This window comes from Empidonax traillii, unplaced genomic scaffold (assembly GCF_003031625.1).
Source record: "Empidonax traillii isolate 1590-97213 ecotype Southwest subspecies unplaced genomic scaffold, ASM303162v1 scaffold2265:size82072, whole genome shotgun sequence".
In the NCBI taxonomy this organism is placed as follows: domain Eukaryota; kingdom Metazoa; phylum Chordata; class Aves; order Passeriformes; family Tyrannidae; genus Empidonax; species Empidonax traillii.
The window spans coordinates 24,806-44,998 of NW_020957458.1; the positions used below are offsets into that span (position 1 = coordinate 24,806).

The window sequence follows — 20,193 nt, forward strand, 5'->3', positions numbered from 1 at the left end:
ACAGAGGGGGTACTCGGGGGCAGATCCATCCCTGGGGACGTTGTGATCCAGGTAACACTGGGTGGGAATGGAAATCATGGCATAACTCAGTGGGATTTTGTTGTATTTTTTCACCACGGGGGGACAAAGCCCCCCTCTGCCGGGAGGAGCAGCAGCTCCTCTCTGCTGCCCGCCGAGGTACCTGTTTAATCACTTGGGTCTCGTTGGCATCTTCCAGGAGGAAAATAGGGAAGTCAAAATCCTCGTAGGAGATGCCACTGCCCAGGGGGTTCCACACGGTGGTGTTGCAGTGAGCGAACTCGGGGCCGTAATCCTTGGAATACACACCTGGGAACGGGGAGAACGGGCCGATCTGAGCCTGCAGCAGCAGCAGCAGAACAGAGCTCAGGAGGTTTGGGGTTGGACAATCCCAACCCTCTGGCACGGGCAGGGACACCTTCCACCAGCCCAGGCTGCTCCAAGCCCCTCTGTGTGCGTGTCATTAACGACACTGCTCCCAGTTTGGTCCCCCCACGAGGGTCACCCTGATGTCCAGTGGGACCCTGACCACGACCCTCTGGATGTGACATTCCAACCAACCCCAACCACTTTTTTTCACCACCTAAAAAGCCCACCCATCAAATCCACCCCTTCCCTGAGCCCATCCCGTGCTGGAAGAATCCCAAGTGTCGCTGCCATTTCAGCTCCCCCGCCGAGATCCTTCGCGCTTCCTCGGCCCATCCAAGGAAAAGGCACCATTCCTCCCTCCCCCCACCCAGCAGATGGAAGATCTCCTCACCAAACCCGTCGTTGGGGCACTTCAAGCCAGGGGAGAACCCCTGGGGAGGGCTGGGGTTGGCGGCGGCCACGGCGAGGCCCGACACTCGGGAGGTTCCCTTGAGCTGCAGCAACACCTTCCTGGAGGAGGGAAAACACCCCAGAAATGAGGGATTCACTAAGGAAGAGCTGCAATCCCACACTTGATGATGATGATGATGAATTGCAATCGAGCTTGTGATCAAATTAAGCTTCGGTTTTTATCTCAGAACTGAGCTTATTGTGAAAAAAAAAAGCAACAAGAGGAAAAATTCAGCCACGTCCTTCCTGCTCTGCCCAGGGAGAGAAGGGACCCCTCAGTGCTGGGGTTTAATTTTAATGCTGTAATTAAGTTACAGGCTATTATTTCATGGCCTTTAGTAGCTGCTGTGGAGGTGAACAGGGTGTGAGGAGCTCTTTCCCCACCAAGGATAAGAAGAAAAAGTCACTAAACCCCAGTAAAAACCACGAATGGTTCGACTTCACAAGAACTGGGGGGCAGTCAGAGCTGACTCTGTCACCTGCCAGTTAAAAAAATGACATTTAATCACCAGATCAACAGACTTCTGGGCTCCCTGGGGAGATAAAAGCAGGTGCTGACTGACCTGTTGAAGAGGTTGCCATCCAGCAGGATCATGTAGGGCGGGTGAGGACCATCAGCCAGGACCCAGCGCAGATCCTCCTCCTTCTCCACCACATGGATCACCCCCGTGTCCCCGCTGATGGAGGCTGTGGGATGACAGCAGGCCCTCCATGGGATTTATTTCCTCCATCCCCCAAAAAAACAAACCCACCCTGGAAAGCAGTGCCAGACTCCTCCCAGTGACAGCACAAGGAGGGATGGCCATAAACTAAACCTCAACAAGTTCCACCTCAACATGAGGGAGAACTTCTTCCCACGGAGGGTGGAACAGCTGCCCGGGGAGGGTGTGGAGTCTTCCCCTCTGGAGTCATTCCAACCCCACCTGGACGTGTCACCTGCTCTGGGTGACCCTGCCTTGCGCTGGGTCATCTCCAGAGGTCCCTTCCAGCCCCAGCTACTCCGGGATTTCTCCAAAGATGGACAAACCACTTTCCACACGACACTGCTGATCAAACCAAGCCCTCTGACCACACCCACAATCCGCTGGCAACTCCCAAGCCTGGATGTCCCAACGCCAGGATCAGGTCCCGGGTGGCAGAGGAGTCAGAGGACCTTGGACCCTGGGTTATCTACCACAGGTTGCCCAGAGAAGCTGTGGCTGCCCATCCCAAAGCCAGGCTGGATGGAGCTCTGAGCCACCTGGGCTAGTGGAAGGTGCCCCTGCCCCAGTGCAGGGGGTGGAACGGGGCGATCTTTGAGGTCCCTTCCAACCCAAACTATTCCACGATTCATTATCAGCACGATTAAGAGGCGCAGGGAACAAGGGGCACCGGGAGGGTTCCTCACAGCCCCCCACCCAGGCCCAGGACCCCCCAGTGGGCTCACACTGGCAGCCGATCTGGTGGGTGGCGTTGAGCAGCCGCACGCAGGGGGCCGTCCTGTTGAGGGGGATGTAGATCTTCCTCTCCACGGAATTCCCATGGCAGGAACCTGAGGAGGAGGAGGAGGACGGCACGGCCACGGCTCAGGGGGGAGCTCTGAAGGGGGTGGGGAGGGGTCTGAGCCCCTTCCCCAGCTCACAGGGGGCACCCAAAGGGGTCAATGGGGGGTACAAGAGCCCACCCTCAACTCAGAGGGGTCACCCAAAGGGGTCGATGGGAAGGAGGGGACACAAGACCCTCCCCAGCTCACAGGGGGCACCCAAAGGGGTGTGAGGGGAGGTACAAAAGCCCACCCTCAACTCAGAGGGGTCACCCAAAGGGGTCGAGGGGGGTACAAGAGCCCCTCCCCAGCTCAGAGGGGACACCCAAAGGGGTCGGTGGGGGGTATAGAAGCCCCTCCCCAGCTCAGAGGGGTGTCCCAAGGTTGGGTGGGTGAAGGTCCGAGCCCCCCCCTCAAGCTCACAGAGGCACCCAAAGGGGTCGATGGGGAGTACAGGGGCCCCTCCCCAGCTCAGAGAGGCACCCAAAGGGGTCGGTGCGGGGTACAGGAGCCCACCCTCAACTCAGAGGGGTCACCCAAAGGGGTCGAGGGGAGTACAGGAGCCCCTCCCCAGCTCAGAGGAGTGTCCCAAGGTTGGGTGGGTGAAGGTTCCAGCCCCCTCCCCAGCTCAGAGGGGACACCCAAAGGGGTCGAGGGGGGTACAGGGGCCCCTCCCCAGCTTACAGGGGTGTCCCAAAGGGGTCGATGGGGGGTATAGAAGCCCCTCCCCAGCTCAGAGGGGACACCCAAAGGGGTCGATGGGGGGGTACAGGAGCCCCTCCCCAGCTCAGGGGGGTGGCCCAAGGTTAGGGTGGGTGAAGGGTCCAACCTCCCCCCTCAAGCTCACCGAGGCCCCCGCCCGGTTCCCCCCCCCCAGCCCCAGCCCCAGCCCCGCGCCCCCCTCACCCGCCGCCAGCGCGGCCACGAGCAGCGCCCGGACGAGCCCGAGGCAGCCGCGCCATCGCCCCGGCGCTGCCTCCATCCCCCGGCGGCTCCCTGGCCCTGCCCCTGCCCCTTCCCCTGCCCCTGTGGGATCGCCCGGCGCTTCCCTTTCCGCCGGGAGCTGCAGGGGGGTGGAGCGGGAAGGGGAAGCGGCCGAGGCGGTTCCGGGGCGCTGACGTGGAGCGGGGGCCGCGGGGGCCGCGGGGACCGCAGGGCCGGGGCCGGGGCGATGCTGACCAAGTTCGAGACCAAGTCGGCCCGGGTGAAAGGTAACGGCGGTGGATGTGGGGGGGATATGGACACGAGTTGTGAAAAAAATGTTTCTGCCTAAAGGAGATAAACGAGGGGAGGCGATGGCGGCGCGGGCGGGGCGGGGATGGGGAGGGGACGTGGAACGCTGCGGAGTCCGGGGTGCGACCCTGAGGGGATGGAGCGTGTCCAGGGAAGGGAACGGAGCTGGGGAAGGGGCTGGAGACACTCCTGAGGGAGCTGGGAGGGCTCAGCTTGGAGAAAAGGAGGCTCAGGGGGGGATATTCTGGCTCTGGAATTCCCTGGCAGGAGGGGGGATCCCAAGGATCTTCTCCCACAGGAGGAGAGGGAACGGCCCCAAGCTGTGCCAGGGGAGGGGCAGGTTGGGCATCAGCAGGAATTTCCCCATGAAAAGGGTGGTCAGGCCTTGGCAGGGGCTGCCCAGGGAGGTTTGGAGTCCCCACCCCTTGGAGGTGCCCGAGGAAGGACTGGATGTGGCACTGAGTGACAAGGTGGGGATGGGGCATCCTGGATGATCTTTGGAGGGCTTTTCCAAGCTAAAATCCATCCTTGTGGCTGCCCCATCCCCGGCAGCGTTCACGCAACCTGGTCTGCTGGAAGGTGCCCCTACCCGTGGCAGGATGATCTTTAAGGTCCTTTCCAACCCAAACCATTCCATGATTCTATAATTCCGTCAATAATTCAGTCACAGGGGGGGCTGAGCCAGGAGATCCCGCCCGGCCCTGAGGTCCCTGAGGGGGGGCAGGACACAACTCCCCTGGTGTCCCCCTCACCTCTCCGTGTGTCTCCACAGGGCTCAGCTTCCACCCGAAGCGGCCCTGGATCCTCACCAGCCTCCACAATGGGGTCATCCAGCTGTGGGACTATCGCATGTGCACCCTCATCGACAAGTTCGACGAGCACGACGGTCAGTGGGGCGGCAGGGAGGTGGGGGACCTGCCTGGGGAGGGATGGTGGGGTTGCAGGAGGAGGAACTGGGGTTGTTAGGGTGTCTGTGCAGGGCCAGGAGTTGGACGTGGATGATCCCAGTGGGTCCCTTTCGACCCAGCATATTCCAGGATTCTGTGAAAGGAAGGGTTTGGGGATGGAGTTTCAGGCTGTTACACAACATCTTGCTGTGATTTAAAGCTCTGGGGTTCCTCAGTAGCAGCAGGAGGGAGGAGAAGGGCAAACTGCAGCCTGTAAGTAGGTGCAGGGATTGCTCCCAACCATCCCTGCTTTTCCCGTTTGCAGGACCCGTCCGAGGAATTGATTTCCACAAACAGCAGCCCCTGTTTGTTTCTGGAGGTGATGATTACAAAATAAAGGTAAAAATATTTCCTTTTTTTGGCTCTTGGTCTCTAAAAAGGTGCCACCCAGGGAAGGGAAGATGAAAGAAACTGCTTGGACTTGGATGATCCTTGTGGCTCCCTTCCAACTCAGAAGATTGTAGGAAAAGATGATAAAAGGGTGGTGGGCAAAGTCTCATTGTAATTTGAATTTAAAACAACTTTTTAAGATGGAAGAGTTGAGCTGAGATGTGGGAATGCAGACAAAAAAAAAAAAACAAAACAAAACATCCCAGGGGGATTCTGCTCTGTGGAGTTGGACTTGGAGGATCCTCCAGCTCAGGATGTTCTGTGGTTCTGTGATTCCAGGTCTGGAATTACAAGCTGCGCCGCTGCCTCTTCACCCTGCTGGGCCACCTGGATTACATCAGGACCACCTTCTTCCACCATGTGAGTTTTCCTGCTGCTTTGTTGGGGGGGGGGGAACAGGGAATGCCCTCGGATTTCCTGGGTTGGATTGGGTGCCAAAGAGACAAGGAGGATGGAGAGGGACTTTCCCAGATAAGGGGGAATGGCTCCAAAGTGACAGGGAGTGAGGTTTAGATGGGATATTGGGAAGGGATTGTTGCCTGGGAGGGTGGGCAGGCCCTGGCACAGGTTGCCCAGAGAAGCTGTGGCTGCCCCTGGATCCCTGGAAGTGTCCAAGGAATGACTGGATGTGGCACTCGCTGACTGAGGTGGGGATGGGTCACAGCTTGGCCTTGATGATCTTGGAAGTTTTAGTGATTTGGGGATTCCTGGGGGACGGTTGGGAAATCATCACGTGGGGAGGGCTTCACGTGCAGAATACTTTAGGTTTGTTGTGGTTTTTTTTTTTTTTTTAAGGAATATCCCTGGATCCTGAGCGCTTCTGATGACCAGACCATCCGGGTGTGGAACTGGCAGTCCAGGACTTGTGTCTGGTGAGACTGAGGAGGGGGGCTTTCAAAAAAAGAACAGGGATGTTGGAGAGGGACTCTTTTATCAGGAACTGGAGTGACAGGACAAGGGGAAAAGGGTTCAAAGTGAAAGAGGGGGAGTTTAGGTTGGATATTGGGAAGGAATTCCTCCCTGTGAGGGTGGGGAGGCCCTGGCACAGCTTGCCCAGAGAAGCTGTGGCTGCTCCATCCCTGGGAGTGTCCAAGACCAGGTTGGAGCAACCTGGCATAGCAAAAAGTGTCCCTGCCCGTGGTCTCAGTGACCTTTAAGGATCATTCCAACCCATCCCATTCCACAGTTCCATGTGTTCAGCCCTGCGGGGCAGCTTTTGGCAATCCTGCACTCAGTAATCTCTGAGCTCGTTGCTGTAGATGCAAATGGAGGTGTTTATTAATATATTTTCAGTTTTAATGGTGTTTTCTGCCCCTTTTTTTTTTCCTCCCAGTGTCCTGACAGGACACAACCACTACGTGATGTGTGCCCAGTTCCACCCCTCGGAGGACCTGGTGGTGTCTGCCAGCTTGGATCAGACCGTGAGGGTTTGGGATATCTCTGGTGAGCTGCCAAGGGGGGTGTCATGGTTTTGCAAAGCCCACCTCAAAAACAAGGGTTTGGAGAGTCAATCCTATGAGGGAGAGCTGGGAGGGGGCTCATCCTGAAGCAAAGGAGGCTGTTTCTCAGTTCTATCCAGGCCACAAGGTGCTGGAGTGAAATAGGAAGGTGCTGGGATGAAATCTGGAAGGAAAAGCTGGAAATAAGGGTGATTTTAAGTGATGGTGGGGGATGGTGGCGTTACAGCGTAGATTGTTCTAGATCCTGTGGCAGTTCTGGTTGGACACACTGTGCTCATGGCACAGGCTCAGGCACTGCCAGCTGTGTCAATATTCAGGATATCCAGGGGACAGGATATCCTGGATATTTAAAACCTGTTCCCCCCCCTCAGCTCTGCCAGCACAGGGAGTTTAACAGCTCTGCTGCTCCATCCTCCCAAAAAAAAACTCGCTCTCAGCAGAGTTCCAGCTGCCAAATTGGTTTGGAGATGGTACAGGGCTGTTTTTCCTCGCCTGATCCGTGGTGAGGGGGTTTAGGGATGTGCTGGATTATTGACTCAGCTGTCGCTCTGGTCGGACAGCAGCGCTTGGTGTGTGGAAAAACCCGACAGGGAGACGAGGGACGGGTTCCAAACGTCATCCCACTCCACAGTTTTTCCCCAGGATGACTTATGTCCTTATCAGGATTCTGCTCCGGCTCCAGCAGTCTCCTGGGAGGAGTTATATCCCACTTTGTCTGGTGCTGCTTGTCCATAATCCTTGTCATGGAGCTCCATGTGTGCTGTGGACTGTTGGCAGCAGCGGGAGCTTTTCCAGCAGGTTTTTGGGATCGTGGACCCTTCCGTGCCCTCAGTTACACGAGTTTAAAGGTCACATTCCCAAATCCTCCTCCCTGAGCAGAGGGACAAGGTGGGGATGGGGCGCAGGGTGGACTCGTTGACCTTGAGGGGCTTTTCCAACCTCAGGGCTCCTGTGGTAATAAAACTTCTGCCTCCTCTCATGCTTCTTCCCTCTTCCCCTTTCGCTTCACGAGGCCTGAGGAAGAAGAACCTGTCCCCTGGAGCCGTGGAGTCGGATGTCAGGGGAATCACGGGCGTGGATTTGTTCGGGACAACGGACGCGGTGGTGAAACACGTCCTGGAGGTACAACCCCAACCACCTGCGTGTGCAGCACAGCCCCTGCAGAGGAAATCCCTGTGACACAGACGGTCCTCCAAAAGCCCTGAGGAACATCAGGAAACCAAAGTTAAAAATGTCAGGAGACCAGAGTTAAAAATGTCAGGAAAACCGGAGTTCAAACGCCTGACGTGGCTCCGCGGACTAATAATTAACATCTTGTAGATTGTGGAATCAGCAAAAGCTGGCTTGTGGGCAAACCTGTCTGAAAGTCTCTGCTGCTTTGCCCTTCCTTTACCTGTCCCTTTCTGTCCCCAAATGGCTCCTCTTTCCTGCAGGGCCACGACCGGGGGGTGAACTGGGCCGCCTTCCACCCCACCATGCCCCTGATCGTGTCGGGAGCCGACGATCGGCAGGTGAAGATCTGGAGGATGAACGGTGAGAGGATTCTCTGAGGGGGGACAAGGGGGTTGGGAGTTGAGGTTGGAGCTGAACCTGGAGGTGATTTACACTGGGAAGGGGCAACTGAAGTGCTGTGTCCAGGGCTGGACCCCTCACGGCAGGAGAGACAGGGAGGGGCTGGAGCGTGTCCAGAGAAGGGAACGGAGCTGGGGAAGGGGTTGGAGAACTCCTGAGGGAGCTGAGGGAGCTCATCCTGGAAAAAAGGAGGCTCAGGGGGGACCTTCTGGCTCTCTGAAACTCCCTGACAGGAGGGGGATCCCAAGGATCTTCTCCCAGGGAACAAGGGACAGGAGGAGAGGGAACAGCCTCCAGCTGTGCCAGGGGAGGGTCAGGTTGGGCATGAGGAGAAATTTGTTGCTGGAAAGGGTGGTGAGGCCTTGGCAGGGGCTGCCCAGGGAGGTGGGGAGTCCCCACCCCTGGAGGTGCCCAAAGAAGGCCTGGCTGTGGCACTGAGTGCTCTGGGCTGGGGGACAAGGTGGGGATGGGGCACAGGGGGGACTCCATGGGCTGGAAGGGCTTTTCCAACCTCAGGGATTCTGAGCAGAAGCTTGCAAGAGTAAATAAAACAACTCGACTCTCTGAAGTATTCTGACTATGCACTGATGGAGTAAGAAAGGGAGATGATGATTCCAGAGCCAGGAGCCTCCATGGGGAACGTTTGTGCTTTTGTCAGCTGAACCCCCCCAAATAACACAACACTCTGTGTGTTATCAGGAAGGTCTGACAGGCCAGGAAGGTCTAAAGACTGATTTTCCCTCCTTCTTTCCCCCTCTGTGTGTTTAGAATCCAAGGCCTGGGAGGTGGACACGTGCCGGGGCCATTACAACAACGTCTCGTGCGCCGTGTTCCACCCGCGCCAGGAGCTGATCCTCAGCAACTCCGAGGACAAGAGCATCCGTGTGTGGGACATGTCCAAACGGTCAGTGCTTCCCTCAGCCACCAGCAGCAGGAAGCTTTCCACCCCTAGGAAGGAAAGTTACCCCCAACCCCTTTGTTCCTCCTGTGCAGGACGGGCGTCCAGACCTTCCGGCGCGACCACGATCGCTTCTGGGTGTTGGCTGCTCATCCCAACCTCAACCTCTTTGCTGCAGGTAAAAAAAATAAAAATCAAACCCTCCTCCTCAGGCCCAAACAAATCCATGGAGGATTTGCTTTTCTTTCCTTGAATTCCCACCTTTTTTTTCCCCCCCCCAGGCCATGATGGTGGCATGATTGTCTTCAAGCTGGAGCGGGAGCGTCCTGCCTACGCCGTGCACGGGAACATGCTCTACTACGTCAAGGACCGCTTCCTCCGTCAGCTGGACTTCAACAGCTCCAAGGACGTGGCTGTCATGCAGCTGAGAAGGTAAGAAGGTGGCTCAGCCTGTCCTCAGGAGGTGTCCCAGTGTCCTCGATCCCACCTTTGCTGCTCTTCGGGTCGTGGTGTTGCTTTGAGGAACCCCCGAAGGATTTAGAAAGCCTGAAGAAGTGGGTTTAGCTCGAGTTTTTTGTCTGCTTAGATAAAATCTTTCCAGTTAAGTAGTTAGGAGTTTTAGCAGCTCTTTAGTTTATTAAATGCTGATGTTGTTGTGGTGTTGTTTTTTGCTGCCTTTGGAAAACAAAGGCCATTTATCAGAAGATAATTCCACTCAGAACGTCCCTTTTTTTGTTTGTTTGTTTGTTTTTTATTTTTTCCATGGCTCTTCCTCAGCGGTTCCAAGTTCCCCGTGTTCAACATGTCCTACAACCCCGCTGAGAACGCCGTCCTCCTGTGCACCGTGAGTCCCTCCTGTTCACAAATGTGCCTTTGGAATGTTGATTCCCTGAAATCCTTCCCCCTCCCTTAAAATGATCTCTCCCCTCTCCACAGAGAGCCAGCAACCTGGAGAACAGCACTTACGATCTCTACACCATTCCCAAGGATGCTGACTCCCAAAATCCGGATGGTGGGTGTTCCCTTGGGGGGTTATCCCTGTCCCTTCCTCCTCCTCCTCCTCTCTCCAACTCTCTGTGTGTCTTGTATAAAAAAAAATCCCTCATTTCCCTCCTCCTCCCTGTTTTTCCCAGTGTCCCTGCAGCACATGTCATTTGGCAGCTCCCTGCCCACTCTATCACCCCAGCCTGACTTGAAAAATTCATGTTCATCCCAAACTTTTACTGCTCCAAATCTATATTTTATAATTTGGTTATTAGGAACTTTCCGTTTTCCCCCTTTCCACGCAGCGGGAGATTTCCTGGCTTGTCAACCAGAGATGGATTTCAACCAGATTTGGTTTGTTCTAAGAGGTTTTTATCCTCTGAAAAGTGGCTGTAAAAGTGTCAGTGCCAGGAGTCATTTTTCCTCTCGGCAAATTCCGCATCAGTTTTGGGCAATTTACAAGTCAGAACATGATTTAGGGGAAAAAAAAAACCAAACAAACAACCCAAATCATTCTTTCTCATAACTGTGTGGATTCCATTTGGGAGCTGAAACTCCAGCTGGTCCCTCCTGCCTCTGTCGTCAGGGCAGTAAAGATTTGGGAATGAGGGGGAGTGATGGATGAGTGGGGCTGGAAAGCAGCTCACTTGGGCAAGAGATTTATTGATTCCTGAGGGGGTGGTGAAGGGACTGTTCTCTCTGTTGGGCACAGTCAGAAAGGTGGATTCAGAAAGGGAAGGAGAAAAGGGCGTTTTAGGAAGTTTTCACAGCTGAAACGTTGCTGAATATATTTGAAGTATTTTGTTTGAGGTGTTCAAAGCCCGACTTGTCTGGGGACAGAGTTGAAATGAGGAACTGGGATATTCATCTTCCAGACAAGGAGGTGTCTCAGCCTCGTGAAAATGTGAAATTTAAGAATGTTTTCCAGAAATTTTAGTGGTTGATGAATATCTACAGTCAGTGGTAAATCCCCCAAACAAGCAGCTCTGATCCATCAGAAAGGCTGGCAGAGTTGGGGATTGTTCAGCCTGGAGAAGAGAAAGCTTTTTGGGGTGACCTGAGTGGGGCCTTCCAGGACCTGAAGGGGCCACAAAGGAACGTGGGGGGAGACTTTGGAGAAGGGATGGAGGGACAGGACACTCTGACACCTCTTTGGCTGCTCCCTTTGCAGCTCCTTAGTGTGATGGACGTGCTGTCACCCCAGCACTGCCCATCCCTGTGCCATTCCACCTCCCTCGGCTGGACACGAGGCTGGCACTGCCCCACACCACCACCCAGAGAGGGGGGGAGGAGGAAAACAACTCCTGGGGTGAAACAGGAGCGGGTTGCAAGGCTGGAAAGAGCCTGCCAGAGGTTTGTTTTTTTATTATTTTTTACTCCTGTGTGTTTGCCATTTCCCAGCTCCCGAAGGGAAACGTTCCTCGGGGCTCACGGCCGTGTGGGTGGCTCGGAACCGCTTCGCTGTCCTGGATCGGATGCACTCGGTAATCTCTGAGCTCCCCACCCTGGGGGGAGTCATTGTCCTAACGAGGAGGGTGGTGCTGGGTGGAAAACAGGGAGGTTGGGATAACAGGATTGTTGGAAGTCTCTGTCAGACAAGCACAGAGGGGGTTGTCGCGTGGGGACGAGTGAAAACGGGTGTTGAGCTTCTGGGCAGTAAATCTGAGCTCAGAGGTGAGTTCAGGGGTGAAATGCAACCAAAACAAAGCTGGGAAGCCACCCAGGGCACTTCCACAGCGGGAATGGAAGGGGAAAACAGTGAAAATTGCACTGGGGAGAGTCGCCTTGAGTGCTGTGTTGAAGTCTGGGTCCCTCAAGACGAGAGAGACATTGAGGGGCTGGAGCGTGGCCAGAGAAGGGAATGGGGCTGGAGCAGCAGGAGAAGGGGCTGGAGAAACTCCTGAGGGAGCTGGGGGGGCTCATCCTGGAGAAAAGGAGTCTCAGGGGGGACCTTCTGGCTCTCTGCAACTCCCTGGAAGGAGGTTGGAGGTGGGGGGTGTCAGGCTGGGGGACAAGGTGGGGATGGGACACAGGGTGGACTTGGTAACCTTGGAGGGCTTTTCCAGCCTCTGGGATTCTGTGAAAATGCAGGTTAGATTTTTAATAAAGCTCTTTATTTGCACTGGAGTGCAGTAGGAGAAAGAAGGGGAAAAGGCAGTCATGGAAACACCACCCCGGTAAAATTTACACGAAGGGGAAGAAACATCTTGTGCTCTCCCCAGCAATCCAGAATTCCACTGTAAAATCTCCCATGGTGTCAAATTTCCCAGATCCTCATCAAAAACCTGAAGAATGAGATCACAAAGAAGGTGCAGGTGCCCAACTGTGATGAGATTTTCTACGCTGGCACCGGGAACCTTCTGCTGAGAGACACCGACTCCATCACCCTCTTCGACGTGCAGCAGAAACGGTGAGACCCTGGCCTCTGGGAGAAGCTTTCCTACCCCTAATCCTGCAGTTTTAAGCTTTAATATCCTAATCCTGCAGTTTTAAGCCCTCAGGGGACAAGTAGTGGCTATTAATGCCCTCAGAATTCAGCCTCAGCTGCGTCGGGGCTGATCCAAACCACGGCCAACAACTGTTAGGAAGAGCAGAGTAAACACAGCCAAGGAGTAATTTATGCCACAGGCGTCGTGCCATGGATCACAGGGAGATGTTTGGAAAGCCTGGGACTGCAGAATGGGGTGTTGGAAAAGGGGAGAGGCATCAAAAAGCCCAGACTCGATCAAGCTCAGCTTGGTTGGAATTCGTGTCCGCAGGTTTTGCATCTCGGTGCTCGTTGGGCTTGCACGCTGCTGGACGAGCCCTGGCCACAAAGAACAGGCACGGGGGTGGTGCTTTTGGCCATCTTTGGAGGCTTCAGAAGGTTCTGGATTATCTGCAGATCAATTATGGATTGATTGTGTCCCAGAATTTGCCTCATCTCCCTGTTTTTATGCCTTGCCTTTCCATTGTCGGGAAAGCGATGAGGGAATTCAACGCTGCAAACGCTGCTTGGAAATCCCCAATTCCCCTCCTTCTGCTCCCAAAGCCTCTCACAAACCTGGGGTTGGAAGTCAGTTGTCCCTCCAGCACATTTGTTACTGCTCAGATCTGCAGAAAGGGTTGTTTTTGCTGCAGAAACCCTCAGTCCTGCCTCAGGATTTTGTAGCTCCAGAGCAGGAAAAAAGCAGGTTCGGGGCACCTGAAATGGGGTCCAGGCTCTTGGGCACTGGGGGGGTTCTTGTGCAGAGCTTGGTCCTGGAGCTTGCTGGGGTGGTGGGGTGTGTTGATGGCACTGCTGTCCCCTCCCAGGACTCTGGCCTCGGTGAAGATCTCCAAGGTGAAATACGTCATCTGGTCGGCTGACATGTCCCACGTGGCCCTGCTGGCCAAGCACGGTGAGTGGGGTGGGTAAAGGGGGTTGGATCCGTGTTTTACCTGGATCCTTTGGCCACTTCCTTGGCTGGGGATCAGCCAAGCCTGGCCCTTTGGAGAAGCTGTGAAGGTGCAGGTGAAGACACTGGCAGTGTAGGCCCTGCCACTTCATCCCTTCACAGAACGGGGTGATCCTCAAGGTCCATCCAACCCAAACCGTTCCAACAATTCAACTGTTTTAGCAGCAGAAGGTTCCCCCAGCCTGACTTTTGCTTTCCTTCCCTCCCCAGCCATCATGATCTGCAACAGAAAGCTGGAGTCCCTCTGCAACATCCACGAAAACATCCGTGTCAAGAGCGGGGCCTGGGACGAGAGCGGCGTTTTCATCTACACCACCAGCAACCACATCAAATACGCCGTGACCACGGGGTGAGTCCAGGGGGGCCGCCAGCCCCACTTCAAAACAACACACAGAGCTCTGGGTCTCCTCTGGGGTGGAGACCACGGCCCTACGGGAGCATTGGGGGCGCTTGTGTTGGCACAGGGATCACGGGATCATCCGCACCCTGGACCTGCCCATCTACGTGACGCGGGTGAAGGGGAACAACGTGTACTGCCTGGACAGGGAGTGCCGGCCCCGCGTCCTCACCATCGACCCCACCGAGTTCAAGTTCAAGCTGGCCCTGATCAACAGGAAGTATGATGAGGTGAGGAGGGAAGCGCAGAGTCAGGGGGGATCAGGGAATGGTTGGGTTGGAAGGGGGTCAGGGAGGTCATCCCGTTCCACCCCTGCCATGGGCAGGGACACCTCCCGCTAGGTCAGATTGCTCCAACCTGGCCTTGGACACTCCCAGGGATGGGGCAGCCAAAGCTTTGCTGGGCAAGCTGTGCTGGGGGGCCTCCCCAACCCAAATTTCCCCCCTGCCAGCGTGAACCCATCCCCACCTTGTCCTGTCACTCCACCAAACCTGAGGAAGGGGTGGGGAAGGTGCTCACGGGGGCCGTTCCCTCGGCAGGTGCTGCACATGGTGAGGAACGCCAAGCTGGTGGGCCAGTCCATCATCGCCTACCTGCAGAAGAAGGGCTACCCAGAGGTGGCCCTGCACTTTGTCAAGGACGAGAAGACCCGTTTCAGCCTGGCCCTGGAGTGTGGCAACATCGAGGTGAGCGCTTGGTGGGGCTGAGGGAAAGGCACATCCCTGCGGGACATCGACAGGAGCCTGCAGAGAAAACTCCCGGCCTGCCAGGCCTCAGGGACAGTGTCACCTCTCCTCTTAGATTGCTCTGGAAGCAGCCAAAGCTCTGGATGACAAGAACTGCTGGGAGAAGCTGGGAGAGGTGGCCTTGCTGCAGGGGAACCACCAGATCGTGGAGATGTGCTACCAGCGCACCAAGAACTTCGACAGGCTCTCCTTCCTCTACCTCATCACCGGCAACCTGGAGAAGCTTCGGAAGATGATGAAGATCGGTGAGTGCCGGGGTGGTGGCAAAGGAGATCCCCCAGGAGCATTCCCAGAAGGAAAAGGCCAAGAGCAGCAGAGTTATTGTGGCTTTTTCCTCTTGGTGTAGCTGAGATCCGTAAGGACATGAGCGGGCACTACCAGAATGCCTTGTACCTGGGGGACGTGGCAGAGAGAGTGAGGATCCTGAAGAACTGTGGGCAAAGTGAGTAATTCCACGCCGAAATCTGTCCCTGTGGGCTGGGCAGAAGCTTTTGGGGATGAACAATAAATCCTGCAGGCGGGTCAGAACAATCCCTTTCCTGAGGAACTGAGTTGGATGAGCAGAACAGCTGGGGCAACATCTGTGAGACCTGAATCAACTGTGGACCTTATTCCAGTGATCACTCCTAAACCCAGGGACACCTTAGAGGTGTGATTCCACACCTGGATGTCCTGCTGATCCCCCCTGTGTGTCCATGTGTGCTGCTGTGGGACCTCTCTGGGTGACAGAGAACGTGTGCTCTTGTTATTTCCAGGGTGACCATCAAAGGAGTCAGGAGGTTGGACTTGATGATCTTTTAGAGGTCCTTTGCAACCTAAACGATTCCTTGTGTTTTAATTCCAGAGTCCCTGGCTTATCTCACAGCTGCAACTCATGGCCTGGATGAGGAAGCTGAGAGCCTGAAGGAAACCTTTGATCCTGAAAAGGAAACGGTTCGTGAGCTGATTGATGCTCCTCGAGAGCTCTGGAGCTGGGGAAGAGGGTGACAGCGGGATCTGGTGGCAGAGGGACAGGCTGGGCAGCTCCTTTCAGGGAAGGGAGGGTCACAGAATGGGATTTTCCTTACGTGGCTTTGCCTGTTTCCTGCTCAGATCCCGGACATCGATCCCAACGCGAAGCTGCTGCAGCCTCCCGCTCCTGTCATGCCTTTGGACACCAACTGGCCACTGCTGACTGTCTCCAAGGGCTTCTTTGAGGGAACAATTGCCAGCAAAGGTATGGCCTTGTCCCTGGAAAGCTTGGAAAGCTCGAGGGTGGGGGGACCTTCTGGCTCTCTGCAACTCCCTGAGAGGTGGGGGAGTCCCCACCCCTGGAGGTGTCCAGGGAAGGCCTGGCCGTGGCACTGAGCGCTCTGGGCTGGGAGAGGGGACAAGGTAGGGATGGGACACAGGCTGGACTGGATGATCCTGGATGATCTTTTCCCACCCAGATGATTCTGGGATCGTGCGAAACCTTTGACCTTTAAGCACAAGATGGGGCTGGACCATTGGAGGGCAGGGAATTCCTCCTGGAATTCTTTGCCTAGCACTTGAGGGATGAGTCCATGGAGGCTCCTGCTCTTTATTTTTAGGCAAAGGAGGTGCCCTGGCTGCTGACATCGACATCGACACCGTGGGCACCGAGGGCTGGGGAGAAGATGCAGAGCTGCAGCTGGATGAAGGTGGGTGGATCCAAGAGCTTTCCTTGGAAAAGTGTGGGCCTTTATCAGGGCTCTGACATTTCCCCCCTCCTTCCAGATGGTTTTGTGGATGCTGGAGAGGGCTTTGGAGAGGAAGGCCTGGGCAAAGGACAGGAAGAAGGAGGTGGATGGGAAGTGGAAGAAGATTTGGATCTTCCCCCTGAACTGGTAGGAAGCTCCTTGGTCGTTCCTTGGGAAGGCACTGACAGCTGGCGAGGGAGGTGGGGGAAGTGTTTTCTGGGCTTTCTTCAGGCTTGGTCCCCCACAGCTCTGATTTCATCTGGGTGCTGGAAACACCCCCCACTAATCCCTTCTCTGTGTGTTCCCCCCAGGATGTTCCTGCTGGCCCAGCAGGAGCAGCAGAGGATGGATTCTTTGTGCCTCCCACCAAGGGCACCAGCCCAGCTCAGGTAATGCCAAATCAGGGCTTGGATTGTGGGAACTTTGAGGGGTGGTGAGGGCAGGACCCAATTCCTCTTCCACGTGTTTCCCTTCCCTTCTCGTAGGTGTGGTGCAACAATTCCCAGCTTCCTGTTGACCACATCCTGGCAGGCTCCTTTGAGACAGCAATGAGAGTAAGTTTGGACTTTCCAGGGATAAACTGTGCCCTTTCTCCTTGAGTTTCTCTCCCTCATCCACCTGAAGCTTCATTTTTACACCCCTTTTCGGGCATCGTTTCGCGCCTCGTTTTGCCTGGGGTATGAAACCAAGCTGTGGGGAAGCCTCAGTGGTGCCTGTGCCAGCTTTCCCTCAGCCACATCCATCTGTTCTTTCCAGCTCCTCCACGACCAGGTGGGAGTGACCAACTTTGGGCCCTACAAGCAGCTGTTCCTTCAAACCTTTGCCCGGGGCCGCACGACCTACCAGGCCCTGCCGAGCCTGCCGGCCATGTATGGATTCCCACACCGCAACTGGTGAGCACTGGACAGCTCCTCTGGGCCCCCCTCCCTTGTGCCAGGGACCTGCCAGCTGCTGGACACTTGGGAGCCACAGGATGAGTTTTTTTCCAATAAAGCTTGCTTGGAAGGTGCTGTTGAAAAATCATGGGGTTGGTGAGGTTGGAAAAGATCTCCGAGTTCACCCAGTGCCCCATCCTTGCTTTGTCACCAGCACAGAGCACTCAGTGCCACGTCCTTGGGCACCTCCAGGGGTGGGGACTCCTCCACCTCCCTGGGCAGCCCCTGCCAAGGCCTGACCACCCTTTCCAGCAACAAATTCCTCCTCATGGCCAATCTGAGCCTCCCCTGGCACAGCTGGAGGCCGTTCCCTCTCCTCCTTTCCCTTGTTCCCTGGGAGCAGAGCCCGAATTCCCCCGGCTCCCCCCTCCTGTCAGGGAATTCCAGAGCCAGAAGGTCCCCCCTGAGCCTCCTTTTCTCCAGGCTGAGCCCCCCCAACTCCCTCAGGAGTTTCTCCAGCCCCTTCTCCTGCTGTTCCAACCCCATTCCCTTCTCTGGCCACGCCCCTCCAAGGTGGGGATGGGGCACAGGGTGGACTGGATGGGCTGGGAGGGCTTTTCCAACCTCAGTGATCCCGTGAAAACCGGGACAGATCTCCAGTCAGTGTGTCCCTGCTCGGCCCCGCTGTGTCCCCCAACCTCTGTGTGGTGTCCCCAACCTCTGTGTGGTGTCCCCCAGGAAAGAAGCCGGCCTGAAAAACGCCCTCCCCGCCGTGGGGCTGAAGCTCAACGACCTGATCCAGCGGCTGCAGCTCTGCTACCAACTCACCACCGCCGGCAAGTTCGAGGAGGCCGTGGAGAAGTTCCGCTCCATCCTGCTCAGCGTCCCCTTGCTGGTGGTGGACAACAAGCAGGAGATCGCTGAGGTGAGGGACAGACCCACCTCCCCTCCCCTCTGCGTGTCCACGGGGCAGGAGGCCACTCCTGACTCTGTCCCTCTTCCCGCAGGCCCAGCAGCTCATTGCCATTTGCCGGGAATACATCGTGGGGCTCTCCATGGAGATCGAGCGGAAGAAGCTGCCCAAGGACACCCTGGAGCAGCAGAAGAGGATCTGTGAGGTGCAGGATTCCTTCCCCTGGCGTGGCTGTGCCCTCACAGGAAAAAATAGGGATCAGGGATCTGGAATTCTCCCTTTTCCACCTTGAAATCAGGGATTATGTGTGAGGGAGGGATGGGTTCCTTGCAGCACTTCCAGCCATCCCCACTCCTGGCAGTGCTTCTATCCCTGCTTTCCCTCCTTCCCTGGCAGGGACGGGTCCCTTGCAGCACTTCCCAGCCATCCCCACTCCTGGCCAGTGGTTTGCAGCCCTGTTTTCCCTTCTCCCTCCTGCAGATGGCTGCCTACTTCACCCACTCCAACCTGCAGCCCGTGCACATGATCCTGGTGCTCCGAACCGCCCTCAACCTCTTCTTCAAACTCAAGAACTTCAAGACGGCAGCGACTTTCGCCCGCCGGCTGCTGGAGCTGGGCCCGAAGCCCGAGGTGGCCCAGCAGGTGAGTCTGGGAGGTGCTCAGGTGGATAAACCCCCTGGTGGGACAGACTTTGCTTTTGGGGGTCTCCTCGTGCCACCCCGGTCGACGCGGTCGCTTTTTTTTTTTTTTTTATTTTTGCAGACGCGCAAGATCCTGTCGGCGTGTGAGAAGAACCCCACGGACACCTGCCAGCTCAACTACGACATGCACAACCCCTTTGACATCTGTGCTGCCTCCTACAGACCCATCTACCGCGGGAAACCCGTGGAGAAGTGTCCTCTCAGCGGGGCCTGCTACAGCCCCGAGTTCCGCGGGCAGATCTGCCGCGTCACCACGGTGAGGGCGTCTCCGTCGTCCCGGGGTGTTTCCCTTGGGAATTCCCTTCCACAGCTCCCCCCCCCCCTTGGTCCTCCTGAACTGACTTGGTGGTAGAGAAGAGTTTGGGGGGCTGTGAGGTTTGAAATGCTGCCTGAATTCAGGGCTGACCTCGTGGTGAGGGGCTGTGTGTGCGTTCAGAGGTGATTTGGGGTCTGGAGCATCTCCATGATGGGGAGAGACTGGGGGAGCTGGGCCTGGTTAATCTGGAGAAGAGAAGAAGACTGAGAGGGGATCTCATCAATCCATACAAACATCTCAAATATCCCTACAACCTCCTCATCCGAGATGGGGTCTCATCCATCTGTGCAAACATCCCCAAGGGGTGTCAGGATGGTCCCAGGCTCTTCCCAGTGGTGCCCAGGATGAGGAGTGATGGCCCTAAACTAAACCACAAGCAGTTCCACATCAGCACAAGGAAAAACTTTCCATGGAGGGTGGGAGTGCCCTGGAACAGCTGCCCAGGGATGGTGTGGAGTCTCTGGAGTCATTCCAACCCCACCTCGACGTGTCCCCGTGTCACCTGCTCTGGGTGATCTCCAGAGGTCCCTTCCAACCCCAGCTGGGATTCTGTTCTCCACAGCAGCTGAGTCTCCAAGGGCTGCAGGCAGGGTTGGGATTTTGAGTTGCTTTTGACCGTGAATCATCTCCCTTTTGTCCCTCAGGTGACGGAGATCGGCAAGGACGTCATCGGGCTGCGCATCAGCCCTCTGCAGTTCCGCTAGGAATTCCTGTCCTGGGGGGAATGTGAGGGCAAATTCCACTCCCCCATCCCAACCTGTAGCCTCATCTCTTCCCCGTAGCCTTGCCTGTGCTGTCCCACTTGATGTCCCCACCCAGGAATGCTCTAGTGAGACTCTGCTTCCAAGTAGGAATTTTCCCTTGTTTCCAGACGGGCTGGTGTGAAGTTTTCCTGGACCGTTGTCCTGCAGCAAATCTTTTCCAGAGGGGAAAGGGCAGCTCTGCCGAGCCCTGGTTACCACAGAGCACTTTGGAAACTGCTGCAGAGGCCAACAGCTGCCTCTGACACCCTTTAGGTCCTGAAGGGATTTCTTGGAAGAGCCAGGAATGGCTCTGGGAATGTGGCACTGTCGGGAATCGTGGCAATGCAAAGCCCCTCCCAACTCCAGGGCAGTTCTCCCCTTGGAAATGGCACTGGCTCAACATTTGTGATAGTGGTGACTCTTTTGTTTTGTTGTCCTGGTAACATTTCTCAAACTTCAATCAGCTTCACACATGAATAAAGTAATTCAACCACCCCGATCTTCCAGTTCTGTAGCTCAGTT

General features: G+C 56.0%; 2 protein-coding genes across 2 annotated transcripts in view; one reads left to right on the forward strand and one right to left on the reverse strand.

The window, feature by feature from the left end:
* NCSTN (nicastrin) overlaps nucleotides 1–3,436 on the reverse strand; it is a 14,899-nt gene extending 11,463 nt beyond the window's left edge. Inside the window, exons 1-5 of the mRNA XM_027909622.1 lie at nucleotides 3,266–3,436; nucleotides 2,264–2,368; nucleotides 1,401–1,524; nucleotides 779–897; nucleotides 182–327 (exon numbers count right to left, since the gene is read on the reverse strand). Of these exons, the coding sequence (XP_027765423.1) occupies nucleotides 182–327; nucleotides 779–897; nucleotides 1,401–1,524; nucleotides 2,264–2,368; nucleotides 3,266–3,341 (570 nt within the window). The 5' untranslated portion in view covers nucleotides 3,342–3,436. The remainder of the gene's footprint in view (nucleotides 1–181; nucleotides 328–778; nucleotides 898–1,400; nucleotides 1,525–2,263; nucleotides 2,369–3,265) is intronic.
* Nucleotides 3,432–20,166, forward strand: COPA (coatomer protein complex subunit alpha). Its single transcript, XM_027909621.1, has 33 exons — nucleotides 3,432–3,570; nucleotides 4,365–4,478; nucleotides 4,805–4,878; nucleotides 5,209–5,289; nucleotides 5,725–5,801; nucleotides 6,263–6,372; nucleotides 7,402–7,511; nucleotides 7,823–7,922; nucleotides 8,730–8,865; nucleotides 8,955–9,037; nucleotides 9,141–9,291; nucleotides 9,637–9,703; nucleotides 9,796–9,871; nucleotides 11,245–11,327; nucleotides 12,114–12,253; nucleotides 13,138–13,223; nucleotides 13,491–13,629; nucleotides 13,745–13,907; nucleotides 14,217–14,363; nucleotides 14,479–14,668; nucleotides 14,770–14,865; nucleotides 15,268–15,356; nucleotides 15,516–15,639; nucleotides 15,995–16,084; nucleotides 16,161–16,270; nucleotides 16,435–16,512; nucleotides 16,609–16,677; nucleotides 16,880–17,016; nucleotides 17,737–17,923; nucleotides 18,006–18,116; nucleotides 18,392–18,553; nucleotides 18,674–18,868; nucleotides 19,573–20,166. The coding sequence occupies exons 1-33, from the start codon at nucleotides 3,531–3,533 to the stop codon at nucleotides 19,630–19,632; spliced, it is 3,675 nt and encodes a 1,224-aa protein (XP_027765422.1). The 5' UTR covers nucleotides 3,432–3,530; the 3' UTR covers nucleotides 19,633–20,166.
* Nucleotides 20,167–20,193: the final 27 nt, after the last annotated feature.

Excerpts from the sequence above, each read along its gene's own strand:
- COPA (XM_027909621.1), top strand. The coding sequence starts at position 3,531 with ATGCTGACCAAGTTCGAGACCAAGTCGGCCCGGGTGAAAG. Across the intron at positions 17,017-17,736 it reads GGATTCCCACACCGCAACTG|GAAAGAAGCCGGCCTGAAAA; the intron begins GTGAGCACTGGA and ends GGTGTCCCCCAG. Across the intron at positions 18,869-19,572 it reads AGATCTGCCGCGTCACCACG|GTGACGGAGATCGGCAAGGA; the intron begins GTGAGGGCGTCT and ends TTTGTCCCTCAG.